General features: G+C 52.3%; 1 protein-coding gene across 2 annotated transcripts; it reads left to right on the forward strand.

Moving 5' to 3' along the window:
- The first annotated feature begins 388 nt into the window (after nucleotides 1-388).
- shisa7a (shisa family member 7a) lies at nucleotides 389-10773 on the forward strand. Of its 2 annotated transcripts, XR_015106833.1 has the most exons (7): nucleotides 389-1072; nucleotides 2980-4842; nucleotides 4928-5082; nucleotides 5165-5230; nucleotides 5474-5659; nucleotides 5742-7595; nucleotides 8000-10773. XR_015106833.1 is itself a non-coding variant. In XM_086155615.1 (6 exons), exons 2-6 carry the CDS (start codon nucleotides 4166-4168, stop codon nucleotides 6662-6664), a joined length of 2007 nt encoding a protein of 668 aa, XP_086011741.1. In that variant the 5' UTR covers nucleotides 389-1072; nucleotides 2980-4165; the 3' UTR covers nucleotides 6665-10773. The 2 variants fall into 2 exon arrangements, 1 of the variants encoding a protein (XP_086011741.1); XM_086155615.1 differs by having other exon boundaries at nucleotides 5742-10773.
- The last annotated feature ends 263 nt before the right edge of the window (nucleotides 10774-11036 follow it).

The following is an 11036-nucleotide window of genomic DNA, read 5'->3' on the forward strand; positions in this document are numbered from 1 at the left end:
GCTTCCAGTCTGGGATTTGGGAGTGAACCGGACCCCCCTCCCTCGCTTTAACTCTAAATCCCCCCGGTTCGTACGGCGAGTACATCCAGTGCCGCCGGGCCTCCGCCGACGGCGTTGGATCCCCCCATTCCCCCCGTCATCCTCAAGAGCCCCCCTTTCCCTGTTTTCAACGCTTTCATAATTGCCACCAACATAATGACACAGTTGCTGTGGCAACCGTGTCTCAGTGTCGCCCCCCCTTTCTCTCTCTTTCACACACACACTTTGAGTCACGGAGGTCTTCCGTTGAAATTACCGGCTGATTTCTTCTATCGCAAAGGGGGGTGGGGGGGGACCGAGCATCCATCCCAGCACCCCCAGCCTCCCCTCCCCACCGGCGGCGCAGGGGGAAGCGGGTCGGAAGGTGCCGAAGACGAGCCGGGCCCGCCGGTCTGAAAGCGACCAATCAGAGCGCGCCGTCGCCGGCGGACATTCCTCCGCGGCGCCACACGCTCGAACCCTCCGCCGCGGGAACCAGCACCGGAATCCGCTTCCACCGGGAAGTTCAACGGATGCTGATATTTTTTTTTCTATTTTATTATTATTTTTGATTTTTCTGCGCATCGGGGGGAGCAACTTCACGTCTCACAGACCCCCCCGCCCGGTTCCATCACATGTTAAGAAAAGAACCCCCCCCCTTTCTCTCCTCCCCAGAAAACATCTCGGGCTTCGACCCCCCCCCCCCCTCCTAACACCCCCACCTCCATCCCTCCGCCTTTTTATTATCATCGTTAAAACGGATTAAACCTCACGGAAACACCGAACCGTGCAAGAGGGAGAGAGAGGAGAAAAGGAAGAAAAAAAACAAAGAAAAAAAAAACAGGTGGACTACCCCCCCCCTCACACACACACACACACACACACACACACACACACACACACACGCACACCCTCCCTTCTTTTTAACAGGTGTCACATCCAGCAGACGGCTGGAGCGGCGTCCTCCTCATCCTCACCCGCATCTTCATCTCCATCCACGGCGATCTGGGGGCTGCAGGACCGCGCCGGGAACCGAACCGCACCGCACAGGCAGGTAAGCTGGGGGTTGGGGGGGGCACGATGCCGAACTACGGGGGTGTCGGGGGTACGGGCGGGGGGTGCAAAGTATTTCCGAAGCGGAGTTTTGATGCGTCGGAACCGCGAACGGAACCGGGGGGTGAAAAGCTGCGCCACACAACGAACCGTGGGGGGAGAGGGGGGTAGACATCATCTTCATCATATTGATATTAACCGATAACACACAGGCGCAGTTACACACACACACACACACACACACACACACGCCCACGCGCGCTCTCCGCTCGCCGACGCGCGCTAGACGCGTCCGGTAACCGCGTGTTACCGTCGTTACTAGTTAACAACTTATTAACCCAAAGGAGGCGGAAATGGACGTCGGAGGACTCGACGCCCCCCCTCCCCAGATTTACCCCCCTCCCCGGCGGGTGCGGAGTCATTGCGCATCGTTTATTCTTCCACTTCCACGTTTTTATTTATTTTTTTAATTATTTTATTTTTCTCCCTCTATCCTCCTCCCTTCTTTATTTTCCATCATCACATCCTTCTCATTTCTTCATCATCATCTTCTTCCTCCTCCTCCTCCACGGAGAAAGAAGCCATTTTGTTTTAATTTCCAACAAACACCTGTTGAGAATTTGTCACCCCCCCCCCCCACACACACACACACACACTGGCGGCGGCGTCCAGCAACGGAGTGTGTGTGTGTGTGTGTGTGCGCGCAGGGGGGGGTGCTTTTAGACAATCACTTGTTGGAAATCTGCGTGCACGCCTTCCTTCCTTCCTTCCTTCCTTCCTTCCTTGCTTCCTTCCTTCCTTCCTTCCTTCCTTCCTACCGTACTCCCTCCCCTCCAAGAGCGTCCACGTAACTCCGGGCTGCATCTTCACACTTCTCAATGTGTGTCATTCACCCCCCCTCACCCCACTCTGCTGCATTGCTTCAGCCGTGCACGGATAAAGGGGGACGCGCACCCGTGCTCGTCCAACAGAAGAAAAGTGTTGAGAGAGAGAGAGAAAAATCAGTTTACTGGATTTGATTGACATGCAGGATTCCTCCCCTGAGCTGAGCGGTCTCTTATTTTGAAAATATTTAGAGAAGAATATGTTTGCAATTTCAAAAAAAAAGGAGCAGGGAGAGTTTCAGGAGGAGTCATCCTTCGTTTCCTTCTCCTTCTTCTCCTTCTTCTCCTTCTCCTCCTGCTGCCGCCTCCCTCTCGCTCGCTGGCATACCCGAGCTGCAGTGCTATTCTGAGAGAGTTAGCTGCCTCGGCCCACGCACACGATCCGAGGAGGAGAGGAAAGGAGGGAGGAGGAGAGGAAAGGAGGGAGAAGGAGGAGAGGCGGCTGAAAAGGAGGTGAAGGACTCACGATCTCCCTCCTTATTTATCAATTTCATCTTTTATTTCTGTTTTTTCTTCCTTTTTTTGTAATTATTTTCCGCCGTTGAGGCCTGTGACGGGCAGCTGGTTTGTACGTACATCCCCTATGTAAGTGTGTGTGGCGTGTTCTGCGTTTGCAGATCTGTTTGTGTGATGTCGTATTGGTAAGTGCTGGGAGAAATGTACTTGATTCTGTTCCCACCCACACACACACGCACACACACATGCACGTACACACACTCTCACACACACACACACACATACACCGCCCTCCCACTCACGGTCGTCTCTGCTTCTATACCTCTGGCTCTTCCTGCTCTCCACCATCTCTCTCTCTTTTCTCATTTAAATCCCTACCCTGCATTTACCCCCCCCCCTTCTGTATTGCTGGTTTCCCATGAGTGTGTTTGTCTCTCCGTGCATATACACGTACACACAAACACACAAACACACACTCCTGCAACGAACAAGAAAAAGCTGTTGATTTAACCCCTCAAAAAAACAAAAGGGTCCCCAATCACGTCCTCTTGTTCTCTTGTCGTTGCAGGCGCTGCTCCATCCGACGCCTTCCAGGTTTCCACTGTACCCCCCCCCTCCACACACACACACACACACACACACACACGCACACACACACACACCTGGCCTGACCCACTCCAGTTGCAACCCGACTGTCCCTCTCGTTGGTAAAAGGAGGGGGGGACCGCCGTCGTCTAACCCTCCGCCCTGGTTGTGGGGTCGGAGGAGCATGTAGCCGGATCCCAGTCCTCTTCACCCACCTCCCCCGCCGGTGCCCACGCCAACCTCTTTTTTTTTCCCAATTGTTCCGCTGAGGGATCCGGAATTGTTTTATTTTTTTTGTCTTTGAGGGAGGGGGTGGGTGGGGGGCCAGAGACAGAGGAGGAGGCTGGCGGCGCCACAGCTTCAGAATTAGAGACGCACTTTCAACGACTCATTTTTCCCCTCTTTTTTTTTTAACGTTCGCGACGGGTCCTCCTTGCGCCCCGTTTCCAGCTGGTTCAGTTCTTTAGCATCCCCACCACCACCACTCCAGGACCACCCTCCTTTCATTATCACCCCCCCCCCCCCCCCCACACACACACATACACACACACCCCTCCAGGCCTGATGGCGGTGACAGTACATGCCAGGAACCAAACACATTAATCCAAGGCGATAAAGTCCCCGGCGTGTCTGAATGCTTCTCTTCTCCAGACCCTCTGCCTCCCCTTGGATATTGTTTCAAAAATCTAGGTTTTTGCCTTTATAAGCAGCGGTTCAAGGGTCAGGCTGAATGTCCAGCGCCGCGGTGACACACCGGAGGCCTCGGTAAGTGCCTCACGTCATTTACATTTGATAAGAAAAGCGAAAGAAAAGAAAGCCTCCCTGCCACCGTGGCTGTGGATTCCAAGTGCCCAGATTCTTTTTAACGAAGGGTTTTATTCAACGGGGGGCCTCAACGCGGGAACCAAGCTCCAGACCCTCGACCCACGGGCCGAAAGCATGACGATAGCTGCGTCCAGGCTTAAGAGCTGTTTTCCGGCCCGGCGGAGTGATATTGCGGGGCACAAGGCCAGGTCGTCACGCATGCCGTGCCCTTCCGCCACAGCGGTCTGGTAGAGCAGAACAACAAGAGCTGAGAAAGACTTCACCCGGAGTGGAGAGCAAACCCGCCGCTCTAAACGCTTTGACTCATCCGCAGAAAGTAGGCCCCCCCCACCCGTCATGTAAAGATGACACCCACAGCCAGTCTCCGAATCCTCGCCGTCTCCCTGCTCTCTCTCCTCGCCCCCCCGCTTGCCGCCGTGGAGGTGGCCTCCCCGGCCCAGCCCCAGGGCGGCGGTGCCGTCTCGCCCCAGCTGCTCCTCGCTGCCCTCCGAGGCGGCAAGGCCGAAGCGCCGGGCGCCTCGGAGACGCCCCCGGAGACACCTCCGAGGCCTCTGCCGCAGGTCATGTTCCCCAAGAACGTGACGTCCGCGGAGGCGGCCCTGGCGCCCCCGCTGGGCGCGGCCCAGGTGGCGATGGATGTGTGGATGGACGTGTGCCGGGGCTACTACGACGTGATGGGCCACTTCGACAACGCCTTCAACTGCTCCAAGGACACCTTCATCTACTGCTGCGGCACCTGCCACTACCGATTCTGCTGCCCGGAGCGTAGCCGGCAACTAGAGCAGGACAGCTGCAACAACTACGAGTTCCCTGTGTGGGCCAAGACGCAGACCGAGGTCATGACCATCCCTGGCGAGGTGGGCGGCGACCCCGACTTCGACCCGCTCAAGCAGCAGAGCCACAACACAGGCTTCGTCATAGGCGGCGTTGTGGTGTTCATGGTGGCCGTGGCCGTGGGCATCAAGGTGGTGTTCAATAAGGTGCAGCAGGAGGCCAACCAGAGGGACCTCAACATGCCAAGGTGAGCACGCCGCCGCCATCCAAGCCCTGTACAATCATAGCTGAGCGGGTTATTTATTTATTCATTGTCCATGCTGGCACCGCAGGGCCCTGGTGGACATGCTGCGGCATCAGTCTAGCCCGGTGCAGCAGGACGAGAGGAACAACAGTGTGGCTCTGGCCGTGGGGGACGGACAGGGGACGCTGGGGAGACCCCCGAAGAACCTCTACGCCCCGGGGCTGCCCAGCAAAGACAACAGACGTGAGGCTCTTCGCCTGTAACCTTTGACGCCGAAAATAACGTGGTAACGACAAGGAATTTTCCCTCGTCCTTTCCCTCACAGTGGGAAACCTGCAGCACAACTTCATCCACCCGTCGGGCTCCAGCCCCAAGCACACTGCCACCATCGGTAAGAACTTCCATTTGACTCCTCGGGCATTTTTGCTGTTTCAACCCTTCGTTCTTGCATCATGGCTGTAAAAATGTCACGTGACGTCCCGGCGGCGCTTCATTTCCTCCGTTCGCGCATTTATTTATTTATTTATTTTGAGTCGGCCGCGTGCTTGTGCGGAATCTAATCCGCCGCCCGCAGAGCTTTGTGCCTAGAGGGGGGTGGAAAAAAAAAATCTCATTTACACCACGGTCTATGCAGAGCGCACCCCACGGATGAACAACGCTCAGCTGGCGGCAGGGGGGACGCTGCTCTCCAGCAAGCACAACAACACCAAGGCCCAGCCATCCTTTCACCACTCGCTGCACAACCTGGCCCAGCTGCCACCGTCCTACGAGAGCGCCACCAAGCCCGAGCTAAATAGATACTCCTCGCTCAAACGCCTAGGTACGTACCCCGACCCTTCCCCGGGGGCACACGTACATGTTCGCCCCCGGCTCCTCCTCATAAATGAACCTTTCCTTTTCAGAGAAGGGTCTGGATGAATACTCGTCCGGCTACTGCACGACCAAGCGGCGTCCGCACACCGCCCAGCCGGCGCTGCAGTCCTCCCAGCACCACCTCCACTGGGGTGGCGACTACACCCTCAGCGGGAGGGGGACGCTGCCGCGGCACGCCGCCCACCCCTGGATCCCGCCGCCGCCCTCCGGCATGCCCGCCTCGCCCACCCCCAACCCGTACCCACTGGACCCCCCGGAGCCGCAGTACAACCCCAACTATGACACGCTGTCCAAGCCACCGCGGAAAGTGAAGTCCACCGACCAGCTGTTGAACATGGGGGACGTCCCCGGGAACATGGGGACCCTCTCGCGCCTCTCCAAGAACCAGCAGCACCAGTACTACAAGGCCATGGCTGCCTCCGGCAAGAACTCCAACACGCAGACCCTGAGCCGCAAGCCCCAGGACCGGCAGGAGAGGCAGGAGCGGCTACTCATGTCCCCCGACCACCTGGAGGACAGGATGGGCGGCGGCGGGATGGGGGTGGTGGACCCGTACACCCACACCGGCGGCGTAGTGCCCACGCTGCCCCGCCAACAGAAGGCCCAGTCCCAGCAGAACGTCTGCGCCACGCCGTCCCTGGACCGCCACCACATGATCAAGATGAACTCCCACCCGACCTCGGGGCGCGAGCAGGAGCGCGGCCCCGGCGCCCCCGGCCACATCAGCGGCGGCATGGGCTGGGCGGGGGAGATGCCCGGCGCCGGCGTGGTCATGGGGACAGGAACGCTCGGCGGCCACAGCGCCCGGAGGATGGCGTTCGCGGCGAAGAGGCAGAACACTATCGAGCAGCTGCACTTCATACCGGGAGGGGGAGGAGGCGGCGGGTCGGCGGGGAGCAGCGGCGGCAGCCAGGGGATCCGGACGGGCAGCAAAAACGAGGTGACGGTGTGAAAGGGGTACGTGCCTGATGTGGAGGCTCCGCCCCGCTGGAAAGGGGGGCAGGGCCAGACCCGCCCCCTCGTGTTTACCTTAGCAATTTACAGTGAGGAGAGTCGACCCTAGAGTAGGAACATAGAACATAGAGGCAGTTTCTCGTGTTTAGGCTGTTCTAATTAGTGTTTTCTCGTGATTTGAGTAATTTAGCGTACGATTCTTTATCCAATCAAAGTGCGGAATACTTGTCCCCCGTGATGTGACAGCCTGCATCAGCCATATTTTGTACCAGAGTTCGCCATATTGCCATAATCAGCGGTGCCATTACTTGCGGAGGGACCAGCGTGGAGGAGGAGGACAGAAGGAGGAAGAAAAGACAGAGTCGCCGTTTTGATTTTATGAATATATTTCAAAATGTACTCAGGAGCCATATTAGATTTTGATCAAGGAGGCAGAGGGAGAGGGCGTAGAATACGACCCGGGGGATTTTTTGAACATCCCACCTGGCGTGGACTCTCCGCCCCCCCCTACTCCTTCCCAGGACCAGGACCAGGACCACCCACCTTCTCGGACCTTCTACCACCCCCCAGACCATCCACCTGCTAGCCCATGTACCGGATGTTGCTAATATGATTATCATAACAGCACCTCAAGCAGGGCGAGCGGCTGGGCTTGTCCAATAGGAGTGGACTTCTTGCGTGTGTGTGTGTTTGCGTGTGTGTGTGTATGTCGGAGACCTCCAGAGCCGAACCGACCCTTGTCCCGATGCCAGGAGGCAGAACTGACCAGGCGGACGGTGACGGGACTCCCGACATCCCGAGGAGGGGCGGGGGGAGCAAAACAAGACACACCCACGTTGACCAATCAGATGCCTGGGTTGCCTCGATTTTTCCCATGTGACCTTACAGCCCCCGGTGGGGTGAGACGGTACTGCAGAACCAGGACGTGGGTGAGTTTCCCCCGACGTCATAATCAGAACCGACACGTTAAAGGGAAAAAAACCTACCAAATAATCATGTAAACGAGAGCCATTATTATTATAATTATAATTATAATTATTATTATTATTACTATTACTACTACCATTATTTATTAGTATTATAACAGGACCGCTGCTGGGCGTGTCAAGCCTGAATTTTTATTTCCTATTTTTTAAATTCAGAGCACAAAAATGAGTAGTGTGGGGGCGGAGCTTGCGCTCACACTCGACCGCACCACAAAGCCATTCGAAATAATGTTAAAAAAAAAAAAAAAAAAAAAGACAAAAAAAAAATTTAAAAGAATATTAGAAAATAAAACAGCACACCGAGAAAGCCGGTATGACAATCACGCCGGGTGATGTTTTTTGTACAGTTTTTGAGGGGAGGAGGAAGAGGGGAACAAAACAAAAGTTTCGGCTTCCAGTTCCAGAGAGGAAGAGGAGGAGGAGGACGATGACCCAATAGCGGGGAGAGGGAGGGGTGTGGCAGCGGCGGTCCTCGCCTCGTCGGCGCCGCCCAAAAAACAAAACAAAAAACACCTGGATGGTTATTGAGCCCTTCCCGTCCTCAGGCGGAGACATTTGCTGTATCATAACGCATTTCGATACCAGTTCAAAAACAAAAAATGACAAAAAAAAAAATCATCAATAACAATCGCTTATCAATACTAAGGGCTATCCTATCCTATACACTGCAGCGTGTGGTTTCTGTGGTCCATATAAGTACTATCTTTCTCTTGATTTTGTGTTGATATCGTTATGACATAGGTATTAACGTGTAATAGGACAATTTAGAAAAAAATGGGAAAAAAAGCAAAAAAAAAAGCACAGATATAAAAAAACGGGACGGGAACTTTGCACAAAAATCTCCCCTGATTTTTATTTGGTTTTTGATTTTATTGTTTAAGGCGTCCTCCTATTGCCTCCCGGATGGTTGAACCCAGTTCGGGAGTGGGGGGGGCGTTCTGTTTGTTTTGGACCGGAGGTTATGCGGATTTTTATTTTCATTATTTTCAATTTAGATTTTTTTTTGATAATACTTTTTTAATGGTTATTTTTTAAATTATTGTATTTATTTTATTACTATTTTTTTTATTCTAACATGAGACATTGTGGAGATTTTCAATTTTATTTCCTTTTATTTCTTGTTTTTTCCGGGACAATCTTCCTCTTACGCAGTGCTAAATGTACTTGTTCTGAATATGATGGAGTGTTATTATTGATAATTATTACAAATGTTATGGTTATTATTAGCAGTTATGACGTGGTGTTCTTTTACTCGGTGGGATTATTTTATTTTTATTAAGTGTTTGTTTTTATCCGTTTGTTTGTTTAAATAACTAGAACCCCCCATCCCTACCCCCCCTCACAACTAGTCGTTCTTTTTCATTTTGTTTGTTTGTTTGTATGTTTTCACGCATTCCAGTCATGCATTTCCCCCCCGAACATGCACACGCACACGCATGCACACACACACACACACACACACACACACACATTCCAGATCTCGTTGCATGCCAGCACCAGAGGCGTTTTATTAATTTATTATTCATTTATTTTAAATGTCACGCCTTCGACTTTTAAGGTCGTTTCCACTGACCTTGCGGCCATTGTTGTACGCCGGCGTGCACGTACTTACAGCGCCTCGTACCGCTCGGGTACCAAACTGAAAAAAAAAAAAAAAAAGAAAATCTGCAGCCTTCGCGATGTATGTGCAATGAAAGCTACAGGAAAGGATGTTTGCGGGGTTTTTTTTTTTCATCGCTTATTTAACGGCTAGCACAGCGGTTAGCGCTTCCACCTCATAGCCAGAAGGTCCCTGGTTGGATTCCCGCAAAAGGGGCTTCTCTGTGTGGGGTCTCCACGTCCTGCATGGGGTTCCTCAGGGTTCTCCGCGTTCCAAACACATGCAGGAGGTTCAGTGGAGACCATAAATTGTCCAGATGTGTGAATGACAGCGTGAATGATATGTCTTTATATTACATATGAATAGTTGCATGTCTGCATGGCGTGTGAATGAGAGGGTGAGGGGTTGTATGTCTCCATATGACTTGTGAATGAATGAGCGCGTGAATCGTTTCATGTCGCTAAATGACGTGAATGAGAGGGTTGATGTTATATGTTTGTATATGACGTATGAATGAGTGAATGCCTTTATGATGTGCGAATGAATGAGTAAGTGAGTGAATGTATATATGTCTGCACGACGTGTGAATGAGTGAGTGAAAAGTTGCTTGTCTCGGCCCTGCGATCAACTGGCGAGCGGTCCAGGGCGAACCCCGCCTCTCGCCCAATGACAGCTGGGATAGGCTCCAGCCCCCCCCCGCCCCCCGAGGCGACCATGAATGCAGGATAAGCGCTATAACTAATGAACGAATGAATGAATATTTTAACTTCAGGGAAACAGAACAGACGATGCACAGTGGATTTTTTTTTTTTTTTTTTTTTTTTTTTTACAAAATAGAGCCACAAAACAAGGGTCTGTAGCAAAGTCTGTAATATCTCACAAGCCATATCCATGGAGAGGAGGAGGAGTTGGGGAAGTAGGAGGAGGAAGTGGAAGCCCAACCCATCGTCGCCATTTTCCAAACGGTGGATCTCCGTCGTGCGAGTATCGTGACTTGTATTTTCTGTACAATCCGAATATTTTCAGTGACCGTTACTTTGAGGTTTTTTTTTTTTGGGTTCGAGCGGAGGGCGAAAATCCGCGTTGGTATTTCACGACTCTTTCGTGTCTCTTGTCATCGGAGTCTCCAACGCGGCTGCAGGGGGCGCCGGGGGTTTATTTCTCAGAGAAGAGGCAAACAAGCGTGGCGTTTCCCGCGCGATTCGGGGTGAAACGCTCGGACGGGGGGGGACGGTGGGGACGGTGAATTTCAGGGGTTTATTCAAAAGGTTATCGAAGCGGCCCTATCGTTTTTTTTCTTTTAGTTATCGTACGACGCATTGGTTCCCTTGGATACAACGGTGATTTACCAAGAATTTGTATAATAAAGTTGGTGGGAAATTAAAAAAAAAAAAAAAAAAAGCTGTGTGAGATTTCTTGTATCGCTGGTGTTCAGTGATGTTTTCTATCCGCCGCTGATGTTGTTATAACACATATACCAGTCTTACACGCTTATTACATTGTAATAAAACATTTATAGCTTGATATGTTTAAGTTATATTTTATTCTTTCAGAAATTTATTGTCCGGTATATCACGGTCCGGCTTGTTGCCTAGCAGCCTGGTGCCTTGGAAGGAAGAGAAGAGAAATCAGTAAATATTATTATTAATCTTTGCACTGCTCATGTCCGAGTAGTGATTGAAAACAAATACTCAGTGACGGACTTCTTTGGCTTTTCATCATTTGGAAATTGGAAAGAACGATAGATTTGCATATCATAATATTATATAAAAATAATCATAGTA

Source organism: Fistularia commersonii, chromosome 11 (assembly GCF_037954325.1).
Source record: "Fistularia commersonii isolate RoL2024-O1a breed Wild chromosome 11, RoL_Fcom_v1.0, whole genome shotgun sequence".
NCBI classification, from domain to species: domain Eukaryota; kingdom Metazoa; phylum Chordata; class Actinopteri; order Syngnathiformes; family Fistulariidae; genus Fistularia; species Fistularia commersonii.